Source organism: Hypomesus nipponensis, chromosome 12, assembly GCF_054491055.1.
Source record: "Hypomesus nipponensis isolate SF chromosome 12, ASM5449105v1, whole genome shotgun sequence".
Classification (NCBI taxonomy): Eukaryota; Metazoa; Chordata; class Actinopteri; order Osmeriformes; family Osmeridae; genus Hypomesus; species Hypomesus nipponensis.
In genome coordinates, this window is record NC_140372.1 from 2,806,947 (window position 1) to 2,834,656 (window position 27,710).

The window sequence follows — 27,710 nt, forward strand, 5'->3', positions numbered from 1 at the left end:
CCATCAGACTGTTCCGGATCCAGTACTGGTGCTGGGGGGGACGACGACACACTAGACGAACCCTGTCACATAAAGCGATGGCACAAATTGCACAACTTGGCTAATAAAGCGACAGGGAAAAAGCTGCCAACAGCTTTTCTCCAAATCTCCCAGTAATTCCTCAGGAGCTGCAGCATTACTGCATCACCGTCCGCAGAGAGACTCACTTCACGCGGAGAGTTTCCCCGCGCCGACGACAGTGACAACACGGCAGTGCAGAGATCCCCACCTGGCAACCACACATGTTGACTTGTGTTCCCGGAGAGGAGAGTACTTGGTGTAGCGTACACAGGTAGAAAGCTCATCTCTGTGTGTGCGCCCTCTGAGGGATTTTGTTGTCCTGCAGTATTGACCCTGCGTTGAGACAATAGACTGTGAATAAAGATCGTTCTCTGACATAGCAAGGCTATCGATCTCTGCATTGATCACAACAGGCAGGTTTACTTGTTCCGGCAACGGAGGGGGGGTGATGTGGTATTAATCCATGTGAATTAGGAGCGCTGCGTGTTGTGTGATTTCATCACGGCTAATATCTGTCGTCCTCTCCCCTGGCCCAGTCCAAACACATAGTCTGCAGCTTCCCGCCGAGAAGACCTCAGCGGGAAGCGTTCCATTTCTGACAGCTCCAACCTTCACTTCACTCTGCCTCCCCACCTCCTCCTCCCCACCTCCTCCTCCTCTCCTCCCCCCCCACTTACTCCCCACCTCCTCCTCCTCTCCTCCTCCCCACCTCCTCCTCCCCACCTCCTCCTCCTCTCCTCCTCCCCACCACCTCCTCCTCCTCTCCTCCTCCCCACCTCCTCCTCCCCAGGGGGGGAGAAGGGGGAGAGGGAGGGAGCAGGGGGGGAGGAAGAGGAGAGGGGGGGAGAGGGAGGGAGCAGGGAGGAGGAAGAGGAGAGGGGGGGAGGAGGGGGGAGGAAGGGGAGAGGGGGGAGGAGGGGGAGAGGGAGGGAGCAGGGAGGAGGAAGAGGAGGAGGGGGAGAAGGAGGGAGCAGGGGGGAGGAAGGGGAGAGGGGGGGTGGAGGGGGAGAAGGAGGGAGCAGGGGGGAGGAAGGGGAGAGGGGGGAGGAAGGGGAGAGGGGAGGAGCAGGGGGAGAGGGAGGGAGCAGGGGGGGGGGAGGGGAGAGGGGGGGAGGAGCGGGGGATGGTAATATGATCAGACTGGATCTCATCAGTATGGTACCTGGGTTATCATCGTGGACTGCACTGTACAAACACACACACACACACACACACATATATAAACACAGGCCTACACACACATGCATATTCATGCACACGCACACACGCAGTTATACATGCAGACAGACACACACAAACACTCCTTAGGCAGACAGTAGACATGTCACACTGTCTCCTGGAGATGCATGTTATCTCTTTCTCACACACACACACACACACACACACCAACACACACACATAACCTTTTCACATACTCTATCCCCTGTCATGGACTTATCAAAACTGATTATCAGGGTTAGGGGAGAGCACATATTGGAAGCGGGGCTGAAATCAGAGATTGGTCTAGGATTAGGTTGGGATCTAACAGTGTGGCAGATAGTGTGTGTTCGGCTTGGCTCCCATGGTTACACAGCATGGCATCTCTCCCTCACCTTCTCTTCAAGCGCTTTGTCATCACTTTCACCAGCCTCTAAGGGGAACATACTGTAATGTACGAGATATTTCTGTCATTTAAATATTTATTTTTTTATGTTGATGCATTTCAACAAACTTGATGTTCTATGTATCTATGTGTGTGTCTCAAATTCTATTGGACAAGCATAACATTCATCATACTTTCTACACCCTAAATATTCCCGATTGCTGTTTGAGGTGGTTTTGAGTGGCTGGTTTTACAAGACTTTTGTATGTGGCTCGATAACTGAGGCCTTGGCCCCGAGCTGTACCACAGTCGAGATCCTCCTATACATACACATGATCCAGGCTAAAGGCTATCCAGAAAAGAGTAACTAAAATCATCTAATCTTTTTCTTTCATTCTTTCTTCCTCTCTCCCTCTCTTCCTCCCTCTCTCGCTCTCCCTGTCTCTCTCTCTTTTCTCGGAGCTTGAAATACAACCGCATACACGTCTGTGCAATGCATGCTGGGAGTCGGGTGATTGACAGATCAGCACTTCCAGTCTTAAATTTATGCGTGTGCTGTGGTATCCCCCCTTTAAAATATTCTCTGGGACAAGGTCATAATTTAACTTCTCTTGTGTTTACAGCACACACACCCCGCCCTGCCTCCCTCCTTCCTGCTTGATAGCATTGCTCGTAATTTATTGTATTGTTTTTAATTAAATGGATTGCAAGCGGTTTAAGTGCCAGGGTTTTAAGACAAGCTATTTTTTAAGAAGCACAAGGTTATCTGAATTCCCCAACTCCTACTTGTTGAGAGGCCCCATAAAGTTGAGCTCAGCCCCTGAACTCTGCCTGTGGATTGGTGGGTGAGCGTCTTAATGAAGAGACTCCGTGTACCTCCGTACGGAGGCCTGTAGGGACAATCTAAAGTCCCTTGATGAGGAAATGAGCAGCCGCAACGAGCAGGGGAAATGGAGGATTTGTGAATCCATTTACCACGCCAGAAAACTCACTACAGTACCGGTCAAGCCTCACGTCCGAGTGGACGAGGAGTACCAGGACAGGCTTGGAGATTATTATTATTATTAGTAGTAGTAGTATTATTATTATTTCTTTCTTTTCAGGGTCACGAGGAGGCATGTCTCAGTGTGAATGGAAGAAGGAAAACCTCCTGAAAGTGTGTGGGTTTGTTGCGTGTGTGAGCACTGGTGCATGTGTAAGACTCGTAACAGTGTGCGTGTGTGTGTGTGTGTGTGTGTGTGTGTGTGTGTGTGTGTGCACTCTTCCATCAGGAGACACACGGGATGCAATGTTGAAAATGTGTGAATACAAACTAATATACAAACCAAGTCCCCAGTCTAGTGTTGGCTATCTTCCCCTTTCTTGCTGCACTGCTGCACACACACATGTCCCCCCAACACACACACATACTCTTTTGTTTGTCGCACGCCTGCATATGCATTTATAATGGAGAATCTGCACCTTGTGTTTGCACACAAGAGTCTCCTGAGGCCTGCTCCTTGGCAGGAGAGCAAGGAGGAGGGGGAGGGGGAAGGCAGGGGGAGGAGGAAGGCAGGGGGAAGGCAGGGGAAGGGGGAGCAAGGGGAGGGAAGGAGGGGGATGTGAAAAGATGGAGGAGGAGGAATAAAAAAAATAAGAAAGTGAGAAAATGGAGAGAGGGAGAGAGGAGTAAAAACCAAGGTTGCTGTAGAGAGAGACAGCAGGACAACAGACTGTTCCTCGTCACACATCTGTGCACAGTACCAGGACTCTGCCTGCCCTCCACCCTCCACCCCAACCCCCCCATCTGTGCACAGTACCAGGACTCTGCCTGCCCTCCACCCTCCACCCCAACCCCCCCATCTGTGCACAGTACCAGGACTCTGCCTGCCCTCCACCCCAACCCCCCCATCTGTGCACAGTACCAGGACTCTGCCTGCCCTCCACCCTCCACCCCAACCCCCCCATCTGTGCACAGTACCAGGACTCTGCCTGCCCTCCACCCTCCACCCCAACCCCCCCATCTGTGCACAGTACCAGGACTCTGCCTGCCCTCCACCCTCCACCCCAACCCCCCCATCTGTGCACAGTACCAGGACTCTGCCTGCCCTCCACCCTCCACCCCAACCCCCCCATCTGTGCACAGTACCAGGACTCTGCCTGCCCTCCACCCTCCACCCCAACCCCCCCATCTGTGCACAGTACCAGGACTCTGCCTGCCCTCCACCCCAACCCCCCCATCTGTGCACAGTACCAGGACTCTGCCTGCCCTCCACCCTCCACCCCAACCCCCCCATCTGTGCACAGTACCAGGACTCTGCCTGCCCTCCACCCTCCACCCCAACCGCCCCATCTGTGCACAGTACCAGGACTCTGCCTGCCCTCCACCCTCCACCCCAACCCCCCATCAAGGCCCCTACCTCCTCTCCTGCAGGGACCAGGCAGGCATCGCTTCCCTGCTTCCAGAGATCTTAAGGACAAATAGGGGGGGAGGGGAATCGGCGGAGACGTTCCTGTGAGACCTGGACCATCAGGCCTCTCATTCAGCTCACGAGCAGCGCTGATCCGGTCCAGTTCAACTGGCACCCTGGTGGGCGTTGCTGCACCCCTCGCCCCTGCCTGTCACTGTGGAGTGGTTCCCTGAGCGCAGTAAGCGTCTCGGGATTGGCTGAACGGAGAGTTTCAGTGAGCCTCATTGGGATTGGCTGTACTCTGGAGGGAGGCGGGGAGGGGGGTGGGGGTTACCGTGACGATTAGGGATTGAAAGAAGAATAGAGATGAAAGGATGATGTAGAAGAAGAGGAGAGAAACTTTGAGCAGAGGGGAAGTGTTAGAGGGTTCTGGGATGGAGCTGCTGTTGAACCTCAGAATCACCACCACCCTCTCTGCCTCTACACCCCTCTCTTTCTTTACCTGTCACTCTGCCTCTCTCCATCCCTTTCTCTCTCCCTCCCTCCTCTTTCCCCATCCCTATCTGTCATTCTGGCCCTCTGCATTTTCTCTTTCTCTCTCCCTCTCTGAGGGGGGAGGGGGGGGCGACAGGGATATTCCCCTTGGGGCGTACAGATGTTGATTGGAATGTCAGTTGCAAAACAAACATGTCCTCATTGAATAAGCATTGATCCTTTGAGGTATTGCATCTGGAAAGGATTTGAAAGATGAGCTTCGCTATTAGGTATTATTTAGTTTTAAATGTTTTATGGGGGTATTCTGAAGAGGGCCAAGACGCGTGTATCGGTAAAATGGCCAATTTGGAACTTTGCTATAATCATTCTCTCTGCTTAAGTGTTTTGCTTTTCTGAAATCTCAATGTGAATGAGGCTCGAGATCTTCTACATCTTCAGCCCCTCCGGAACAACGGTGTGATTTGGACGAGGGCTTTCCTCTTTCTGTCTCTTGTTCTTGTGTTTTCTCTTTCTCGTCTCACTCCCCGATCCTCTCTTCCTCTCTCTTTGTCTCTCTCTCTCCCACCTTCTCTCTCCTTCATCCTCTCTCTTTCTCCAGCTCTCTCTCTCTCCTACCTTCTCTTCTTCTCTTTCCCTCATCCTTACTCTCCCCCCCCCCCCCCAGTCCACCAATCCAGAGGCTAACCCCAGAGGACTAGAGAATGGTCGTGGATAAAACGGTTTGCTTATTGCATTGTGTCGCTCCATAAACTCACCACATTACTTAATGAGCGAAGCGTGAGGGTTGGTCATCTCAGTAATGAGGTGCAATGGACATGTGGGAATGACTGGAGAGAAGCCACATGTGCTTGAGGAGAAGCCTGATTGAATGCTACACGGTACTGGAAGTGGAGGCTTATGGCCAGGGATTGGAAAGGCAGGGAAAAGAGTCAGATGGCTGAGTGGTGAGGGAGTCGGGCTAGTAATCAGAAGGTTGCCGGATCGATTTCCCACTGTGCCAAATGACGTGTCCTTGGGCATTTCACCCTACTTACCTCTGGGGGAATGTCCCTGTACTTACTGTAAGTCGCTCTGGATAAGAGCGTCTGCTAACTGTAAAAGGAGAGGACATCAGGCAAGCACTAAGCATGTCCCTGATGAGCACACACACGTTCACCCTCTCATTCGCTCTCTCTCTTTCTCACTTCCTGACACACACACACAGTGCACAAACACACACCCAAGTTTCTCTCTTCCTTTCCCTCCTACTCTCTCATGAATACCCACATAGCACGCACGCACACACACACACACACACACACACACAGACTGTGTGGACAGGGACTGCTGAGCATCAAAAGCTTCCTTTGTTGTTTTTCGTCTGTTATTATTTAGACTTAATCGTCCGGTTCAAAATAGACTCCCTCTTTCTGTTAAGTGAAGGATTTAAAACATTCTTTGTTATTACTGCCAGGGTGTCAAATAAAACAAAAATGAGTCCACATTTCAACATTGCCTTTTCAATTTGCTCTTGTAAGTTTATCTGGATAACTATGCCAGCTAATTGCTAAAACTCTAAATGTCACTCTCCTCTTTGAAATGCAGCTCAATTATTCAACAACAGCTTAATTCATCCAAGACTGAAAACAAGAAGTGGCTAATTCAGCAGCTAAACACAAATGAGGAAAAATCCTGTTTTAAAACGTCTCTGGATTCACACCATACAGGAGCTGTTCATAAAGACCGTCGGTCACGTATGTCAACCGTCGTCGCTCGCACATGTAAACACGCACAGCACGCGCGCTGTGTCCTCCGCAGGTCTACCTGCGCAGGTGTGTCCCTGGGCCGCAGCTTCAGAGAGGACTGTGGAGCAGCTTGGTTGCATCGCTGTGACTAAGAGAGGCTTAGGAGAGGCAGGGAGAGATAAGCAAGAGGAGAAGCACGGAGAGCACACAATCGCATTAGGGGCTTTTTTTTTTTTTTTTTTTTTTTTTTTTTTTTTTACAGGCTGGGCCAGAGGTTGGGATTTAAATGTGTCCCTGTGGTGTCCAAGAGTGTATGTGTATGTGTGTTGCATCAGTGTAGGCACCCTAACCTATGTATTCAACAATATGTGTAGGTAAACAGAGAACATGGTAATGAAGAACTTCTCTCTCCCCTCCTCCCCCTCTCCCTCCCCTCCTCCCCCTCCCCCTCCCCCTCTCCCTCCCCTCCTCCCCCTCCTCCCCCTCTCCCTCCCCTCCTCCCCTCCTCCCCCTCCTCCCCCTCCCCCTCCAAGTGGCCGTGTAACATCCTATAATCCCCTTGGTCTTCTGGCTGGCAGTGTGTGGTAGGGGCTGGAAGTATCCAGGAAGCTGCATTGCAGTCACTGAGACGTGTACCTGCTTTCAGGTCCACGGGTTCATACTCTGTGTGGTGAAGCTAACCGTGGTCCGGCGTCTGTCGCAGGAGGAACATCGTGGCTTCTTCCCTGACGGCAGTTACCTGTCACACTGTTTTGTTTTCAGTCCCCCCACCCCCCATCTGGAGATGTGGTAGTACATCTGTTTCCCTGGTTTGTAGATGTGCAGGGCCCTCTAATGGTCTGGAGAGGTACTGCGACCCGACGGCTTGCTAATGCACTGCAGCTCTGTTCAACCAGCACTGTCCCCCGTCTGTTAAGAGACTGCTCCAACACAGAGGAATATTACCGAGACTTTCTGTGTCCCTTCTGGTTGAATTACATCATCAAGGTGTTATATTGTGTGCAAAAATGAGCAAAGCATAGATGGCCTAAGAAAATGGACATTTAAAATGCATGTTTATCATTTTTATTTGAAGGTTTTGTCGTATCATTCTTGTTTTAACGAGGAAGTTGCCACGGCAGGGGGTGATTTTCTACCTCATACACATCTGTGAGCAACACTAATGAACGATGCAGAATCACCTGTTTGCCTTCTTGAACGTGCTGCAGTGGCCTTTCTTGTCCTTGAATTGCAGACTTAACAGGACTGCCGACAGTCAGGCTTTGATGATGTCAAAGTGTAATCGCTTCAGAACAGTCCATCACAGCCAGGAAGAGTGTGTGTGTGTGTTTGAGACTGTGTGTGTGTGTGTGTGTGTTTGAGAGTGTGTGTGTGTGTGTGTTTGAGAGTGTGTGTGTGTGTGTTTGAGAGTGTGTGTGTGTGCAACATAAACCAAAGAGTTAAAAAGAGGAGGGATAAAGCAAAACATCTATAATCCAGGCTATATACTTCCTGTACTCCAGAGAGGAGAGAGAGGGAGAGATGGAGAGAGAGAAGGAGCGTGAGAGAGGGAGGTCTCCAAACGGCCTCATCTCTCCTTCGACACATAAGATATGCGTTCAGAATGAGCCGAGCGGAGAGGCCCGCATGCGGGAGTCGGGGGAGTGGCCCTCCTGAGGCGTGTCAGCTTAACCCCTCAGCCCTGACAGTGTCAGTCTGCCAGTGGCCCCAGGGAGCCTGTCTGCTCATCACACCTCCTGATGCCTCTCACTGCCAGCTCCTCAGAGCTGAACCCCCCCTCACCACCACCGCCAGCCCCCCTACCCCCGTCACAGTCCTCGTTCTGGAAGGAGGGGATGGGGCTTGAGCTGGGTCGTTCTGTGGTTAACCAGGTTTAGCTTTGTGGGGGTAGAGGGTTAGGGTTAGGAGGAAGGGTTAGGAGGAAGGGGGGGCGGTTAGGGTTAGGAGGAAGGGTTAGGAGGAAGGGGGGGCGGTTAGGGTTAGGAGGAAGGGGGGGGTCGTAGGGAAGCGGGAGGTCACCTGGGAGACGAGGAACGACGTGTTGCGTTGTTTCAGCGCCCGACCGAGCCTCATTTCCTGTCTCCTTCTCCCTCTACAGGAAGTCCAGTCAACCTGACGTGTCGTGCGTTCTTCGGCTACAGCGGCGACGCCAGCCCGCTCATCTACTGGATGAAGGGAGAGAAGTTCATCGAGGATCTGGACGAGGAGAGGGTCCAGGAGAGCGAGATCAAGTAAGAGATCACTGCTAATACTGTTAGCTCCATCTGGAGCCAGGAGAGCAGGGTTTCCTGCCGCCTTAACTATGTTGTCATATTTTTTTTATAGCGATATCCGCCGTGTTACTCTGTCCTGTTTTCTTCCTTTCATTCCAAACTGTGACCATCGCCAGTCTGCCTTCTCTGCCGAACGCTTTTCTTTTCCTGCAATCTGTTTCTGAACAGTGTCATTTTTGAGGATAATGTAGACCTTCAGGTTTCAAATACACAACAGTAAAAAAATTAAATAAACAAAACCCCCCCCCAAAAAAGAGTCTGAGAAAAGTCTACAAATACAATATGATTCCAGCCTGGGTAGTGAGACGTGTTTCCAACAAATATGAAGGGCACCACAGCACAGTGACCGTCATTTGACAACCATTCAAGCTCAGTTAGCAGCAACACCGCAGCAGGCCCACATCCTCACAGGGATACCTGCAGCTTTGCATTCAGCAGCCAGGCTATTTCCTCCATAATATCCATAAATGTTTAATACAGTTTTTCAATAATTCAGTTTATCATACATTCTTTATCATCACACAGATTGTGTGTGTGTGTGTGTGTGTGTTTGTGCATAACAGAACACAGTCATGTTTCATAAAGCGATTCATAGCTCGGCCTACTTGCTTTGTGTGTTTTATGTTCTAAGGTTGACCTGGAAGAGGAGGGCACTGAGTACAGGAAAACTCTGGGACTTTTTGTGCCCTGATTCGTGGGCGTATAAAGACACTTGTTGCCTTAGTCCTGGACACACACAAAGACACACACATACGCACATTCCAAGGCACTGTATAGGCTCATGGTCATGGATTCCGTTGTCTTGACAAAATGCTAGCTAATGAAAAGGTTCAATCTGACACGGGTGGCCCAGTCAATGACATGACATTTGAAGTAGCTCCAGATATAGTCTGTTAGCTGGTACACCAGGCTGAACACCCTCACTGCTGGGGGAGGACATGGACCAAATTAGACCAAGGAGGAATCCATGACAGGGGGTGGAGAGGAGGAGGAGGAGGGGGAGGAGGAGGGGGAGGGGAAGGGAGAGGAGGGGGAGGGGAAGGGAGAGGAGGAGGAGGGGGGGGGGGCTAGCAGAGTGAAGAGATGAAGAGGAGAGCGAGATGGAGGGAGGGAGGGAGGGAGGGAGGGAGGGAGGGAGGGAGGGAGGGAGGGAGGGAGGGAGGGAGGGAGGGAGGGAGGGAGGGAGGGAGGGAGGGAGGGAGGGAGGGAGGGAGGGAGGGAGGGAGGGAGGGGAAAAGAGACAGACTGAGAGATAAGATAGGTGTGTTTGTGTGTGGGGTTCGGGAGGGGGGTTGGGGGGGTGAGATTGGAACATGCAGAGTGGAACTCAGGGTTTTCCACAGATCAATATGCCACCCTAAGGTCTGGTGATCTCCCAATGACGGGGCGCGGGGGGGGGGGGGTGCGGCGCGGGGCGGGGGGTGCGGGGGGCGGGGGGTTCATTCCTTGTGCTCAGCTCGTTTGTGAGAGTAGCCCTGCCTCTCATGATGATGGGACTCCTTCACTCTCTCCACACTGAGAGCTCGGAGGAGGGAGTGTGCCTTTGGGCCTGTCAATCAACGGTCCCCAAAGACTATTGGGGGTTTGTTGCACTTGATTGTCGTCAGTCGTCCAGTCACGTGCCTGCATGTGTCAGATCTGAATCGACTTCTGGTTTGACGCACATGCTATTCCGTGAGGACCTCTCCTGTGTTGCTCTCGCTACACATCTCAAACACGTGTGTGTGTGTGTGTGTGTGTGTGTGCGTGTGTGTGCGTGTGGTTGATCTCTGCAGAGCCATGTGTGTGAAACATCAAGGGGTGTCTGTGCTTTTTCATCTTGTTCCAAGAACACTCTGCCTGTTCTGTCCCCATCTCACACACACACTGATACAGGCTTCATGCACGCATGCACTGACTCTCACACTCCTTTTCCACACACACACACACATATACACACACACACACACATACACACACACACATATATACACACACACACACATATACACACACACACACACACACATATACACAGAGAGAGCTTTGACTGAAAACTATCTCTCACTATTTATCTCATCTTAGTTTTTCCTCCACACACTCACTCTCTATCACACAACCACATCAGCCTAAACATACTGAGCAAGCTGTGCATCCAAACTCTCAGACTCAATATTTGTCTTCCTCACACACACACACACACACACACACACACACACACACTTACACTCACACACACACACACACTTACACTCACACACACACACACACACACGCTCAAAGCCTTGACAGAGCCACTACAGATCCCTGCTCCCTAATGACGCAGAGAGACATTTAAAGCACACAGAGACAGATTTGACCCGTGATGATTCCCCCCCTGTCTCTCACTCCCATTAAGAACATGTAAGGCTGGGGCACGCCTGGCTGGATGGGCCCTTTAAAAAGCCATCAATGGAAGTCCATCCTTCAGCTTCACGGCCCTGTGTCTGCCTGGCTGACCAGACTGTGGAGAGGGATGGGGAGGGGGGTAAAAGCTCCGGGGTCCAGGACAAGGAAGGCACTTCCATTTGTCACACAGACGTGTACCTATGCACGCCGCTTACCGCCTGGCCTGTTTGCCATGGCAACGAGCGAGACGGCAAACTTAAATCATATTGTTAGTGTCTTGTGAGCCTCGTAGGGTGTAGTCAGTGCAGCAGACGAACCAACCAATCACAGCGGATCTATACGAGCTGAAGGTCGCATGTCGGCAGAGGGGTGTAATTCTTCCCGGTTATCCGACGTAATCTGACAAAGACGAAGAGAGGTTGAACTCGCTTTTGAAATGTGGAGAAGATCAGGTTGGTAATCCACCAGACTTGACCCCCTCATTGAATGGAACGCGCCCCCCTCACCCCTCCAGTACTGTGCTGCACCTCTGCAAGTCCACAGAGGTGTTTGGGAGGGCAAGGGGGCAGGGGAACACTGTAACTTACACACCTCCCCCACCCTGCTGCTACACAAGCACAAATCTGCTTTCGACACTGGGGGGTCACATGGTCGTAGCAGAACCCAGAATGGAGGTCTACTATCGTGAACAAAAGAGATGATCATTTTATCCATTTGCTGTTTTTCTTTCTTCGTACTCCTCCACCTAGACAGGGGTTAAATCCCTTCTGCCACACATCGACTACACCACTGCCACTGGAAAGACTTTCTCCAGCTAATTATTTTGCCCGTTATCTGTCGATCAGTCCCTGTCCTCCCCTTTCTTGCACAGCCTGCCCTGTTAAACAGCCCCCTCCAGTCACAGCCTGCCCTGTTAAACAGCCCCCTCCAGTTTGCAACCACATGTAGCTGCTTGGCGTGTACTCAAACCAAACCCAGCCTTCTCTGAGCGTGTGATTGGTGGTTTAGGGTGGTTGTGTGGCCTGGCTGCTTGTCCGCTCTTATCCAGCCAAAGGCAGACATCACTGGGGGACAAGGGGGACATGATCCCCCCCATTCTAGGAAAAATAGGATTTGTCCCCCCCAATAAATCACTTTAAACACAAGGAAATGTCAATAATATGAATAATATACATTTAACATATTACTATGTAGACTATGTGTTACAGCAGTAATTCTGGTGTCCCCCTCAGGATTTGCTCTTGAGAAAATATCAAGTAATTGTCCCTCCCAAAATGGATATCAGATGTTGGCCGCTGGATCCAGCTGTGTGTTGTCTCCGGCTGCAGGACGCTGCGGGAGCACCTGGGGGAGCAGGAAGTGTCCGTTTCCCTGACGGTGGAGGCAGTGGAGGATGGAGACCTGGGGAACTACTCCTGCTACGTGGAAAATGGCAACGGCAGACGGCAGGCCAACATCCAGCTGATCAAGCCAGGTAGGACACACACACACACAGAGGTTACACACACACACACACACAGGTTACACATACACACAGGTTACCCACACATTCACGTCGGTGACGACAGTTATCTTGCAAGATCTTACACTCAATCATCGATCGATACGTGCTTTAGACTCATGTATTCATCCCGTCTTTTTTGTCAACATTTTGATTCAAAAGATCCTAATGAATGATTCCCTGCAAGGACGTGCACGCATTCATTCCCCTTTCAAAGGAAAATGAAAAGAAAATCGAGAGCACGGTAATGTGTGTGTTCACACGCTGTAGGGAGGAGGCATGTCTCACAGGCTGGGGCTGTTTATCCACCTCTGCATCAAACTACATCCTTGATGAGGAGGGGACAAAGATGCACTGGAGGACATGGTCCACTGGAGGACATGTTCCACTGGAGGACATGGTCCACTGGAGGACATGGTCCACTGGAGGACATGTTCCACTGGAGGATACTGGAGGACATGTTCCACTGGAGGACATGTTCCACTGGAGGACATGGTCCACTGGAGGATACTGGAGGACATGTTCCACTGGAGGACATGTTCCACTGGAGGACATGTTCCACTGGAGGATACTGGAGGACATGTTCCACTGGAGGACATGGTCCACTGGAGGACATGGTCCACTGGAGGACATGGTCCACTGGAGGACATGTTCCACTGGAGGACATGGTCCACTGGAGGACATGTTCCACTGGAGGACATGTTCCACTGGAGGACATGGTCCACTGGAGGACATGTTCCACTGGAGGACATGGTCCACTGGAGGACATGGTCCACTGGAGGACATGGTCCACTGGAGGACATGGTCCACTAGAGCAGTGGTTCTCAATCCTGGTCCTCGAGACCCCCTGCCATGCATGTTTTAGACTTTTCCCTCAAACACACCTGATTCAAATGAATGGGTCGTTATCAGGCCCATTTATTTGAATCAGGTGTGTTGGAGCAGGAAAATATCTAAAACATGCAGGGCAGGGGGTCCCGAGGACCAGGATTGAGAACCATTGCACTAGAGGACATGGTCCAGGATTTCAGACATACATTCCAGGCCAAGTCACTGAGGGGATACACACATCCAAGATTCAGGGATTGGACCCTTTTCCAAAGACAGCCATTGTTGACTTTTGGACCGCGCCCCACCACCCACCCCCACAATCCCATCCATTTCCTGCTAATCTTGAGGTATTTGATTGCAGAGGAAACAAAGTGTTTCTTAGGTGCGGCTGCTGTCAGGAGTAGCTAAGCCAGACTAGAGTCAGGAGCTGATCTCTCCTCCGTCTCTGATCAGAGCTCTCTCTCTCTCTCTCTCTCTCTCTTTCTCTCTCTCTCTCTTTCTCTCTCTCTCTCTCTCTCTCTCTCTTTCTCTCTCTATGACACCTTCTCCTCTTTCATCACCTCCTGGTTCTGGACCATATAACAATATTTTTCATTATTTATTAAATCATGTATTTCTTCTTTTTGTTCTTTCTTAAGGACTTTTCTCACTATTCTCACCATTCTCTCTCTGCTACTGATCACTTCCAGAGTGCATTTTTAAAGGTTGTGTGTCAGTGTGTGTGCATGTGTGTGTGTTTAGTATTTTTGGTGGTTATATAAGCGTTGATGTTCTTTCGTGTCCCAAAAGTTGTCTGTGGTGAATATATTTACATAGTAAGATTTTACCTCTTTTAAGCTTGCTGCAATTGAGTTGGCTTTGATGGCTGGCCTCTTCAATTTCAGTTGGGATATTAAAGGATTTATACCAAGTAGAGTATCTTCAAATAAACCACAGAAGATTAGGCTGGCTCTCTCGGTATTGAATCAACTCCAAAAATCTATTTTTCCACACTTTTTCGGCCGAGAAGTCCACCGTTGTTTTTGAAGACTTCTAATGACTGTGATTTCAAACGTCGGTCACATCACTGCAAATAGTCGTCAGTGGGTCTCCTCTCTCGGGGAGGAGAGAGGCGGAGAAAGAAATTTACTTTGTTCCCTCAGAACATTTAGCATGTAATTCTAGATGAATTGGATGTTTTTTTTTTTTTTTCGTTTTTTTTTTTTTTTTTACACCGATGTCATTAAACGCGATTGCACTCACACAGCGAGGCTGCCTCACACGCGCGTGCGCACACCTCGTGCACTGGAGAGGAGGAGGGCGAGGCAGTCAAGCGGAGGTGCGATACAAAGTAGAGGCTAATAAGTTAGGCGATGCGTCTATGGTGGAACAAACAAACCGAGCACCTCCTAGTCTGTGCTCAATTAGCTCTTCCCACTTAGCGATACATGTCCAGAAAAACACCAGTCTCCACAGCTCTTTGAAAATATGTAAAGTAGATTGAAATTTAGGTCGCTCTGTTCAGTTTTTTTTTTTTTTTTTTTTTTACCGTTGATCACATGCAGTCTCCAGTGACAAACCAAAGAGTCAAATTGACTCCCCTAACTGCTGCAGAGAGACCGCACCAACAAGAGACGCAGAAACAGCCGCTAATTAGAGGATGCGCCCTGAATTCAAGAACAAGGCATCTTTGAAGATGCTTTCAGTCCTACCTGTTAAATTTTTCACTTAATTTGTGTGTGAACACATCTTTTCGACTATCCCCGGCAAGTCCATGTTGATCTATCTGTAGTTTGTCTTGCGAGTCGGACCTTGAGGCATCTGAGCTGTTTAAACAGCCCTGGGATTGTGCGCGTGTTTGCGTGATTTTCATTGATACAAATTGTTCAAGCACCACAGAGGCTGAAGATGGAAGTCAACAACGTTTTTTCCCTCCGGCTTGATTATATCTATTTATTGCGCGGTAGAACCGACAGGAATGTGGTCTGAGGAGGCGTTGAGGCCCGTCTTCTTATGTTACTCCCAAGGCGGCACCAGCGGCATCATGGCCACCTGCACCTTTGAAAGCGCTTTTGATAATTGTTTTGATTATTACATCGTCGGCACAGCGTCTTTCTCTAATAAGTTATTAATGGTGCCTAGGCAGACTTGTGAGGTGGTACCTGCAGTGAAGGTTTTCACTTATCAAACGCTGGCCTCGCGCTGCGTTGTCTCTACAAGAGAACGATCATTTACTCGGTTTGAGGCAGTAAATTGTGGCAACGGATGCATGAAATGTGACCGAAAATTACAGAGAGCCGTGAAGCACGAGGAAAAAGAATCAAGGATGCCGACAGGCCTTGGCTTTAATGGAACTTGTTTTTTCCTGTTTGTACTGTGTGTGTGTGTGTGTGTGTTTGTGTGTGTGTGTGTGTGTGTGTGTGTGTGAGGCCTTGAGTCACAGTTACTGGAGAGGCTGTCTTATTTCTCCTTGTAATTCAGAGGGTTATAAAGAGGTTTGTTTGTGTTCTTCTTAAAAAATGTTCCCAGTTGGACGCCTGCTGTTCAATCTTAGTTGGAGATGGCAACATGGCGCCCTACTTCCAGCCCAGACTCGACCAGCGCCGACACGCTGTGATAGACACACACAGACAAGGAAGGCCGGAAAGCACCGTTAAAGCTCCATGTTAACGATGACGAGCGAGGCTGTCTCCCCATCCGTTGTTGGTAGACTACAGGCCCAGAAGAGAAGGGGAAAGATAGAGAGAAATAGGAGGAGAGATGGAGGAGAAGTGCAAGATAGATGATGGGGGGAGGGGGCAGGGGTTGGGAAAGATCCGGTAGATGGAGGGGACAAGAGAAAGAGCTTGTGGACGAGGGAGGGAGGGAATGAATGAGGGAATGAGAAGGGAGAGATGATGTATTGCCAGATGTCTCGTAGCTCTGTCAAATCTATCGCCATGTAAGTGAGGAGCAGTCCCCCAGCAGTCAGGAGATAATTTGTCTTAATCTCTCCACGTGTAGCAGGGGGGCTGGGGGGGGGGGGGTGGAGGCAGGAGGGGGGCAGGCAGGCAGAGAAGGATGAACCTCCATCTAATCTGAGATGCATGAGACGACCGCTCTGATAGGCAGACAGGGGGCATCTGAGAGGGGGCATCTGAGAGGGGGCATCTGAGAGGGGGCATCTGAGAGGGGGCATCTGAGAGGGGGCATCTGAGAGGGGGCATCTGAGAGGGGGCATCTGAGAGGGGGGAGAGTGGGGATAACTGGTAGGAGTGATGTTTCGGGAGGGGGGGAGGAGGGGAGGGTGTAGCAGCGAAGGTCGTATCTGGACAGGCGTGATGAAGCTAGAGCTGGCCGTGCTCGTTGGGTTTCTGAAGACATGGTCTTTTATCAGCCGGGCTGTCTGTTTGACGGGCGACGGCGGGAGACGTGACGAGTGTTAAGTGTGTCCTGGTGATGGATGAGGCGTACGGCGAGAACAGTCCAGCACACGCTCCTCATTAGTCAGCCAATGAGGTCTGACCACCGGGGGTTTGAGGACCACATCTGACAGGATGTTGGACCCTCAGGAGGAAGTTGTGTAGCTTTGGGGTGGCTACTACTACAGCAGGCTACTCATGTTACAGGGCACGACCTGGACGACTGTGGAACAACTGTTCCATGTTTTTGTCAACCTAGGCGCCCAGCAGAGACACCATGGAGCAGGGGGGCCACTCTGTGTCTGGGAGCCGGCTAACATTGCTTCCACTTCTGGTTTGCAAAGAGAGATGAGGAATAATGACTGTCTCTATTCTGTTTCCTTCCTTCTTCCCCCCTCCCCCCTCCCTGTCTCCCCCCCTCCCCCCTCCCTCTCTCCCCCCTCCCCCCTCCCTCTCTCCCGCCCTCCCCCCTCCCTCTCTCCCCCCTCCCCCCTCCCTCTCTCCCCCCTCCCCCCTCCCTGTCTCCCCCCTCCCCCCTCCCTCTCTCCCGCCCTCCCCCCTCCTTCTCTCCCCCCTCCCCCCTCCCTGTCTCCCCCCTCCCTCTCTCCCCCCGTCTCCACCCCTCTCAGCAGAGCTCATGTACACGGTGGAGCTGGCAGGTGGGCTGGGAGCCATCTTGTTACTGCTCCTGTGCCTGGTCACCCTGTACAAGTGCTACAAGATTGAGCTCATGCTGTTCTACAGGAGACACTTTGGCAGCGAAGACCTCGACGGAGGTGAGACAGTGGGACTGTGCTGGCGTGACTCTCACTGTATATGCAGCATCTATATATCTACACCATACACCACAACAACCTATCTGTATATGCTATCAGATTTGTCTACGTTGTAACATGATGGTAACATGCCTATCACAAACTGTGCTGTATGTAACAAGCTTGAAGTGACATGGATCCCATATTAGTAACAGGTTGGTAAATTTCCTCTCATTCAATACACCACTTGCCAAGTAACAGTGAGGTAACCGTAATACATAATGGGATTGGAGTGAGTATATCTATCTACTGTATATGTAACAGGGTGGTAACATGCTTCACATGTATATTGCATGTTCATATAGCTGTTCTGATTTATGCAAGGATGTGATCATCCAGTTTGAACTGATGGATGAAGGATTACTTGACACAAGATCAGGAGATCAGCACCAAGGATTGTAATCTTCCTGGGCTAAAGTGGTTTGCATCGCATAAGCTTGAATCACAATTCTAGACACTGGCCATGACTGCTGCGAGATCCCAAGTTTAATAGCGGTAGAAATGGAATGTGCGTGGACGGGTTAAAGCATGGCGGATGAGCGTGCATGCATCAACCAGGACCAAGGTTTCATTTGATTTCCCTTAATGAGTCTCTCAAATGCTGCGTCTGGAATGAATTCAGGGGAAAGAGACTTTGAGTGGTTTGAATGAGGGTGACTGTGTGGAGAGGGTATCATTAGAGCAGAAAGGTAACCTATCCTCATCTCCGCCTTCGGCCAGTCAACCCTTTTCAGCCAACGCCTCCACCCTTCCCATCTCTCTCCTCTCCTTTTACAGTCCTCGGTTTACCTTGATGATACCTTGATGGTTGATACATCGGACATTTCAATGAAAGCCATTACCCAGGGTTGGTGGGACTTGAGTCTGGAAAGCTGGGCTTTACAATAATAGATGGCTTTGAGGCTGATAAAACGTGTGCACCCAGGAGACTGAGCCCTGAACTTAATGCCTAACGGCATTGTCTCGTTTAATTTTGCCACCAGAGTGAATGTAGGGAGAAAGAAACAGATTTTCAATTTGCTCTCGCTGTAAAAGGGTCAGTTTCAATAAGGCCCAGACCCATGGCCCTGCCTTCCTAAAGACCACGGCTACTTTTCCAGACGGTCAAGCAATCACACTGTTCTTCAAACGCACACGGCCAGCGGTACACACACACACACACAGAGTGGGCACAGGTTTTATAGATCTTAAAATGACGTATATCTTCTGACGCTGTATGACTGGTTGTGTATGAAAGTTACAGTCAATAGCCATGACCAGAATGTGTCTGCACTGTACTGTTTTTCTACTGTACTGTACTCTCCCTCCCTCTATCTCTCCCTCCCTCCCTCCCTCTATCTCTCCCTCCCTCTCTCTCTCTCTCTCTCTCTCTCTCTCTCTCTCTTTCTCTCTCTCTCCCTCCCTCTTTCCTCCTCCCCAGCTCCCCCCCTCTCCCCCTCTCCTTCCCCCTCCCTCTCTCTATCTCTCCCTCCCTCTCTCCTCCTCTCTTTCTCTCTCTCTCCCTCTCTCCTCCTCTATCTGTCTCTCCCTCTCTCCTCCTCTCTCTCTCCCTCTCTCTCTCTCCTCCTCCCTCCCTCTCCCTCTCTCCCTCCCTCCCTCTCTCCCTCCCTCCCTCCATCCATCCCCCTCCCTCCCTCCCTCCCCCTCTCTCTGTCAAACACACATGCAGACAGAGGGTTATTTGCCTTTAGTTCTTCCAAGACACAAGACATTCTCCTCCTCTTCTTCAGTCAACTGAAGAAAAACGCCTCACTCAACACTGGATCCATGGCCATGTCTTTGGAATAACAACGTTAAGATTAGATTTTAGTGTGTCAGACTTGTATACCAGAAGTAATTGCATCTCCAACAAACTTAGAATGACCACGGCCTGCATCTGGAACATCGAGCCAACATTTCCTTCCATCTTCTATTCTTTTCTCGGTTCCTAATGTACTTTTAACTGACGTTTTTATGATGCTTCCCTGAAGCTTTCCCTCCGAGCTGAGCAACTCTCCTCCCAGAGAGTTCGACAGGTCACCCGTCTCTCTGTGGGGATGCTAAGCATATGCATCCGGGCCGCGCACCACGCATCAGTCATACCTGCCCCTTCCGAGGAGTCAGAATGGGCTGGAGAGGGTTGGAGGAGAGAGAGACAGGGGGAGAGAGGGAGGGGGGGAGAGAGAGAGATGGGGAGACAGAGGGAGGGGGAGAGAGAGAAAGATGGGGAGACAGAGGGAGGGGGAGAGAGAGAAGGAGGGAGAGAGAGATGGGGAGAGAGGGGGAGAGAGAGAGATAGGGAGAGAGAGGGATGGTGGGAGAGAGAAGGAGGGAGAGGGCGAGAGGGGGAAAGGGGGAGAGGAAGGGAGGGAGGGGGAGAGGGAGAGGAAGGGAGAGCAGGTGTGGATGCAGGCTGGTGGTTTCTGCATCCTCCTCTCCTCTCATTACGCCTCACTAGACCCTGGAGAGGAAGTTGGGGGACTTCAGGAGATAGATTATTCCACCCTCAGTTCTAACCTTTTACCTGCTCTCTCTGGCTCGCACTCTATCTATCTATCTCTCTCTCTCATTCCTCCACCCCACGAATCAGTGAATCATTCCTACTGAAATAGATTCCAATCTGCCCACACAGAGAGAGAGAGAGAGAGATAGGGAGAGAGAGAGAGAGCGAAAAGGGTTAATGTATTCCGTTGCTTTTGAACGTAAACGCAAACGTGTTTGTGGGTGTGAACATGGGAGCTGTGCTAGTTGTGGCAGGTGTGATTGCTGCTCCCTGTCCTGCAGGCCTGTTCTCTGATGCTCTTTCGGAAGGTCCTACAGGGCTTGAAGTGAGAGGTGTTTAAGCTCGCCACTCTCTACGCCCCCTGGGGCACAGAGCTGCGTCTTGCTGTTGGGCAGCGAAGGCAGAAGGAGAAAAGGAGATAATAGAAAATCTGAGAATGGAGAAGAGAGGTGTGAGAAATGGCCCGGAAGGGTTAGTAGTATTCAGACAGCCCTGGTTCAGTAGACAGCCCTGGTTCAGTAGACAGCCCTGGTTCAGTAGACTGCCCTGGTTCAGTAGACAGCCCTGGTTCAGTAGACTGCCCTGGTTCAGTAGACAGCCCTGGTTCAGTAGACTGCCCTGGTTCGGTAGATAGCCCTGGTTCGGTAGACAGCCCTGGTTCAGTAGACAGCCCTGGTTCGGTAGACAGCCCTGGTTCGGTAGACAGCCCTGGTTCAGTAGACAGCCCTGCTTCGGTAGACAGCCCTGCTTCGGAGTCCTGAGATATTAGTAACCCTTCGTCCTTCTTTCCTCTTTTCCGTAATCCTGACTCCATTTCACTTCCCCTCTCTCCAGTCCCCTCTCCTACCTCCCCCTCTCCTACCTTCCCCTCTCCTACCTCCCTGTGTCTCTTCCTTACCCTTCCCTCTCCACTCCCCTCTCCTCCCACCACACCCCTCCTCTTCCTCCTCCTTCTCCTCCTCCGTCCTGTACAGAAGTCCACCTCCCAGCTCTCCTCTCCGGTAGGTGGATGAGACCTGGTGACTGAGGAGGGATTGCTGCTGATCCTCCACTCCGGGGAGAACAGTGAGCTCACAGCTCCAGCTGCTAATGAGTTTACCGGAGGGACAGACGTCTCCCTGGGGGATACCCTCGCTCTTTTGTCTCTCCGTTCCGTGTCCTCCGCCGCCGGCGTCGTCAGTTAGTCCTCCTTGCCGTCTGCCGTGTTTTTCATGCGCTTGTGGATTTGTCTCCTTCTCCAGTCTAGTGGGGGGGAGGGGCAGGGGTTACTAACCCAGCCTAATAGACACAGATGCTTCAAATTTGTTTGGCTTTCTTTCAAATCCTCGTCATTTTGGCATTATTACGTCTTGATTTAAAATCCCACAGCAAGACACACTCTCTCCACCTTAATCCAAAAGCCAGTGGTACCCACGGCATCGTGCCGTACTGGTGGTCATGCCGCGCTGGGCTTCTGATACGTCACGGTGTGTGACAGAGGGTCGAACCTCTGTCTGTGTGTTGCTGTAACCAGGACCCACCCAGTTCCTCTCCAGTAGGACACTCAAGGCTGGGCTTGTGTGTGGTTCCTCTCCAGCAGGACACTCAAGGCTGGGCTTGTGTGTGGTTCTTGTGTGCAGAGAACAAGGACTACGATGCCTACCTGTCGTACACCAAGGTGGACCCGGACCAGTGGAGTCAGGAGACCGGAGAAGAGGAGCGCTTCGCTCTTGAGTTCCTGCCCGACGTTCTGGAGAAGCACTATGGGTATAAACTCTTCATTCCAGACAGGGACTTGATCCCCACAGGAAGTGAGTTCTCCTCTTATTTCCGTACTCCCAGTAGAATCCTAGTTCCGTGTGTGTGTGTGTGTGTGTGTGCGTGCAGTACCTGTGTGTATGCAGTGTGTTGTGTTTGTATCCATAACATTTTTGTCATGTCATTTTTTTGTGTTTTTTTTTTTTTACATTGTTTGGTCCACAAGTTGTTTGTGCGTTGTTTCTGTGTGCTGCTTGGTTATTAAAGGTCTCTCATCTTACCATACATTTCACATTACACACAGTGATCAGGTCATATACTGAAGACCTTAGCAACATAAGACCATGACATTCCATTGATCAGAGTTTTCTGTGTGACGTTAAGAGAGTTGGGACAGAGTACTCTTCTGTAGGGAGGAGCCGACACTTGACACTCGTGTCAAACAGGTCTCATCTGTGCCCACGTCCAGAAGACGAGGGTCCTGTGCAGAGTCAGGGTTAGCCCTCGCATGACACAGACGCATCGCTCGTTTCTCTGCATGGATTTTGCATGTCGTACAGATTATCGTTTCAGACGAACACAACTTCTTTCTTTTTTCCCCTTTTATGTGTCTCCTTTCACTTCGATCCGTCTCTTTTTCTCTTCTCCGTGCACTCCATCTCAAATCCTTTGCTTCCATTCATCTTCAAGAACGCCATCTTTGCACCCTGAAGCCTTTGATCGGCTCTTGGTGTGTGTATTATAAAGGGGACTGTAATATGGGACACGTGGCATGGAGGACGATACTTTCACTGACACAGTGGACGCTGTGCTCTCCCATCATAGGTTGCTTTGTTTTGATTGATTGGAAGTAGAGCCAATGGCAATTCGGCTCCATTTTGGCTCCAAGGCTCAAACAGTTCCAATAAACGAGAACTGGCAAGTGAAGTCAAATGAAAAGGTGTGCCATGTTCTCGTAGTTTGTGAACCCCCCCCCCCCCACCACCACCACTCCCCAGAACGGGCGAGCAAATGTCTGTATGTTTAATAGATGAGATGAAGACATAAGCTTCTCCTTCCATCCTGATGCCTCCAGTCCCATATTAAACTGGAATAAACTGCTTTCATCGTCATGAGAACAGCACAAGGGAGAGAGAGGATCACAGCTGATCCCAGTGCTCTGCTAGTCCCTGTGAAGTCGATATTCTATATTCTTTTGATGCATTCTTACTTCTTCTGAGTCTACCGATCATACTTTGAATGTTGAAATATCTATGTTTAGGTTTCACCAATGATCATTTCCAGGATGATACAAGACTTCTTAGAGGTACAATTTCCCCGGCCTTCAACACTTGTGTCAGTCACCAACACTATCATAACAGAAAAACCTGGCTCTAGCTCTTTATTTTACTGTGTTTTTCCCACTGGTTATTAACTTCAATTACGGCATAACAATTTACACTTGTCATTATTCACTAATAATTAAGTCCTTTGCTGATCATCGTTCATAAATGATGAGGGGAAGTACAAGTTTAGAGATTGGTTCAGTACAAGTTAAGTGTTCTTAATAATCATACTCTAACCTTCGAATAGCAAAGAGGGAATTTAGAGGGTGTTAATGTGGGTGTTAATGTGGTATTGCTAAGTCACCCTGTAATTGTCTATATGGTAGAATAACGTGCTACCAGCCTAATGGTTTAAGGTATGCTTTAAAACTCCTGAGAGGAAAAGTAGGAAGAAAATGTATAAACTGTCCATGAGAAACATTGTTGAAGCACATTTCCTTCATCCCATCCACACTATCGAGGAAGTCCAGATGAATATTTAAAGGGGAGGAGGAGGAGGGGAGAGTAGGAGGGGGGAAGAGGAGGGGAGAGGGGGGAGGAGGAGGAGGGAGAGGAGGAGGGGGGAGGAGGAGGGGGGAGGAGGAGGAGGGAGAGGAGGAGGGGGCAGGAGGAGGGGAGAGGAGTAGGGGGGAGGAGTAGGGGGGAGGAAGAGGGGAGAGGAGGAGGAGGAGGGGTGTTCGGTATCGGCCCTTAATCAGCTTCCTCCTTGCCGAGCCCCCAGGCTAACGCAGCCTGAAGGCATGAAAGCGAGTAGCCATTTGAGTTTGTTCTCGTAGGAGGGAGATTTGAAGAGAGAAGAGACAGAGAGGGAGAGGGGTGGCCTGGGGGAGGGGGTATGTGGTCAGCCGAGGGCAGCACACACGTGTACTACAGTGATAGTACATACACACACGCGGGAGGTGCTTATGCATGGATTGGAAGGGGGAAGCCTAGTTAATTAGCTGTACCTGTGGTGGAGGAGCTAGTGTCTCTGTTTCCCCCCCTGACCTGGCTAACAGCAGGCATGGACTGCCTCTCTCCCCTTCTGACATGGAGGACTGGTGGGAGCTGGGGGAAGGACACCCCTGCCACAGACACAAACACCTTGTAGGGGGTATTAACAGACGGTCAGCACAGACAGTCGACCACGCGGAGTGGAGAGGAAAAATGCCTTGCAGACTTCTTTTGTTCCCTTTCATGGGATCCCCCCCACACACACACACACACCACTGTAAGATCAATATTTCAGATACATCACGAATTAGAAGCAAATCACTTGGGTATGAAAGTTAAGACTTTTGAGATTGGTAGCAAATGAAGTATAGATGTGTTCCTGTACCGTAGCCTCGTCCTCCACTCCAGCCAAACAGGAAGTAGCCAGACAGGAAGTAGCCTTGTCCTTCCCTTAGCCAGAAAGGAAGTAGCTTGAACGTCTGTGGGGCTGGATCGTTCGACACATTCAACTGATGTCGTTGTGTGTCTGTTGTGTTTGTCTGTTCTTCGCTCATGGTCCGGTCTCATCTAAGGTGTTACTGTTGGTCTTGAACACATTCGGCTTGAAATAATCTGCTAAGCCCTACCCTTACCTATGTTCTCTTCTCTCTCTCCCTCTTCCTTTCTCTATCTCTCCCGACCTCCCCTCTCCCTCTCTCTCTATCTGTGTCTTACCTCTCCCTCTCTCTCTATCTGTGTCTTACCTCTCCCTCTCTCTCTATCTGTGTCTTACCTCTCTCTCTCTCTCTCTCTATCTATGTCTTACCTCTCTCTCTCTCCCTCTGTGTCTTACCTCTCTCTCTCTCTCTCTCTATCTGTGTCTTACCTCTCTCTCTCTCTCTATCTGTGTCTTACCTCTCTCTCTCTCTCTATCTGTGTCTTACCTCTCTCTCTCTCCCTCTATGTCTTACCTCTCTCTCTCTCCCTCTGTGTCTTACCTCTCTCTCTCTCCAGCCTACATCGAGGACGTGGCCCGCTGCGTGGACCAGAGCAAGCGCCTCATCATCGTCATGACGCCCAACTACGTGGTGCGTCGCGGCTGGAGCATCTTCGAGCTGGAGACGCGCCTGCGGAACATGCTGGTCACCGGGGAGATCAAGGTCATCCTGATCGAGTGCGCCGAGCTGCGCGGCATCATGAACTACCAGGAGGTGGAGGCGCTCAAACACACCATCAAGACCCTGACAGTCATCAAGTGGCGCGGGCCCAAGTCCAACAAGCTCAGCTCCAAGTTCTGGAAGCAGCTGCAGTACGAGATGCCCTTCAAGCGCATGGAGCCCATCATCTCCCACGAGCAGGTCCTGGACGTCAGTGAGCAGGGCCCCTTCGGAGAGCTCCAGACCGTCTCCGCCATCTCCATGGCAGCCGCCACCTCCACCGCCATGGCGACGGCGCACCCGGACCTGCGCTCCACCTTCCACAACTCCTACCACACTCAGATGAGACAGAAACATTACTACCGTAGCTACGAGTACGACATCCCGGCCTCCAGCACGCTGCCCCCACTCGCCACCCTGGGCAACCAGCACACGTACTGCAACATCCCCATGACCCTTATCAACGGGCAGCGACCACAAGCGGTCGCCAAATCGCCTCGAGAGCAGAGCATCGAGGAGGCGCACGCCAACAACGCCATGCTGCCCCTGTTGCCCAGGGAGACCAGCATCTCCAGCGTTATCTGGTGACCGAGCCGACGCAGGGGTAGGCTCAGACTCACCGCAGGCAGCTCACCCACGGATACAGCTGTGCCAGCTGAGGCAGGTAAACCGTGAGGACACTAAACGCTGCTGATGATTTTTGCACCAGGACACCACAGAGGAGCTGCGACACAGGACAAGATCACTTGGGTGGATGTGTGTGTGTGGGGGGGTTTTTTTGGAAGGAAAACTTGTTTGAAAACAAGAGGACAGCGAAGAACTTGATAGGCTTGGTGAAACATGCCTGTATAAAGATTCACAGAAACACGTACGTTCACATACACAGAAACTGGAGCTAAACAGGGTCTTGTACATATGCTTTCTATTTCTTTGTAGCATCATGTTTGTTTTGGGTTGGTTTTGTTTTTGTTTTTTGTTTCGATTGACGACGTTTTTAATCATCCGATCTTTGGAGTCGGTTTTGACTTCCTGTTTTTTGTCAACTGGTTTGTTTGTACTCGAGTTTGAAAGTGATTCGCTGGTCTGTGAGGTTTATTGGCTGAACTATTGTAACTTTTATCTCGACTCGTTGACAGGTGTACTTTAACACGCTTTTTGTTTGTTGGTTTTAGTGTCGTAGTTTTTGCGGCATTAGAGGAAGAGCTGAAGGTGGACCAGTACGATGTCATTTGTGTCAGACCTGCGGAAAGGTCATCTGGATGGGAACTTGTTTTCTAGGAGCACTTCAAACACAACTAGATTATGCAAACAGGAGGTCGGAGAGGTCTAACAGGACCAACACGTGAGGCTGGTGCTAGACTTCTCACAGTCGTCCACCAAGTGTGACTACTCACAACCTAGCGATGTTTCCATTTTTCAATTTTTTGTTGTTGTTGAGAAACACATTTTTTGTTATAGCTTAACAGATCGATATATCACCTAAAAAAAAGAATCTATGACGTGTATTATTTTATGACGAGGTATATTTTTGTAACAAAAAGATATTTGCTTGGGGAATACATACGTTTCACATTTCATTCCACTAATGAAAGAATAGGAGAATGGGTGTATTCTCTTCACTGTTCTGCTATGTTGTTCTATATAGAGGTACTATGTGGAAATGCATCGCCAACCGAGTATTTCACTCATGTCTTATCTGAGTCTAAAGATAAAAAATATAAATGATGTGATGTCTTTATCCGAGTTCTAATCATTGCCAAGTGGGGTAAATGTATTTTTGTGTTTAAGAGACGTTACACATAAACAAGTGTACATAGTGACTCTTGTATGACGCCAATGATATTAATGTACTTCATTCACCAGAATAGGAATTATTGAAAATGTCATTGTAGTGCCTCACTGTTTCAAAGGATGACCCCTTCAAAGTTACTGTTCTTAAAAGGGGTTGAGTGGACAGACCCATTTTTAAACAGCTATTTAAATCACTTAATATAATAATATAATCAATCATTGATACACACGTGTGTGTATATGTGTGTATCACTCCATACGCAACAGGGGTAGTTTACATGGTATATTTCTGTCAAAATTGTCATTTAAACCTTGCAAGTATGGTCAGTCCCAGACGCTTTAAGAAAAAAAATCCTACGTCATTTTAATTTCATTTTCAAGCCAGTGAGACCAAAGCTGATGTCCTAAGAAAGAAAGAAAAAAACACATTCTGTGAATTTCTGAGACAGGTTTAGAATTCACCCGGGTGATCTGCTTCACACAGGTAAGCGGACAGGAGAGAGTGCACTCATCCAACACACAATCACCTCATTTCCTCCTGAAGCAGATCCTGCTCAAAATGCTACCAATGTCTTGTGAGGAAAAGTGCGGAACTCTTTATTTTTTTGTTTTGTTTTTTCATTCTTTGTAGTGCCACAAATTATGCAAAAATGATAAACTCTAAATACAATAATAACACATTCAAGGTTTTTGTATATCCCCAATGTCCCCCCCCCCCCCCCCCAAAAAAAAAAAAAAAAAAACGATTTGGTTTTAAATGTTTTAAGGATTTACATTTCTATGAGGGTTGGTCTTTTTCTCGAGGATGTCGGTCTGGGCGGGTAGATGAAGAGTCCCTGTCTAACTCACTCCGGACTCCACAGCAACAACAAAAGATGACAACAAAAA

At 50.0% G+C, this 27,710-nt stretch overlaps 1 protein-coding gene across 1 annotated transcript in view; it reads left to right on the forward strand.

The window, feature by feature from the left end:
* Positions 1–27,453, forward strand: part of LOC146260661 (interleukin-1 receptor accessory protein-like 1) — a 149,924-nt gene extending 122,471 nt beyond the window's left edge. Inside the window, exons 7-11 of the mRNA XM_084668460.1 lie at positions 8,350–8,482; positions 12,220–12,365; positions 17,233–17,379; positions 21,520–21,690; positions 24,889–27,453. Of these exons, the coding sequence (XP_084524586.1) occupies positions 8,350–8,482; positions 12,220–12,365; positions 17,233–17,379; positions 21,520–21,690; positions 24,889–25,619 (1,328 nt within the window). The 3' untranslated portion in view covers positions 25,620–27,453. The remainder of the gene's footprint in view (positions 1–8,349; positions 8,483–12,219; positions 12,366–17,232; positions 17,380–21,519; positions 21,691–24,888) is intronic.
* Positions 27,454–27,710: the final 257 nt, after the last annotated feature.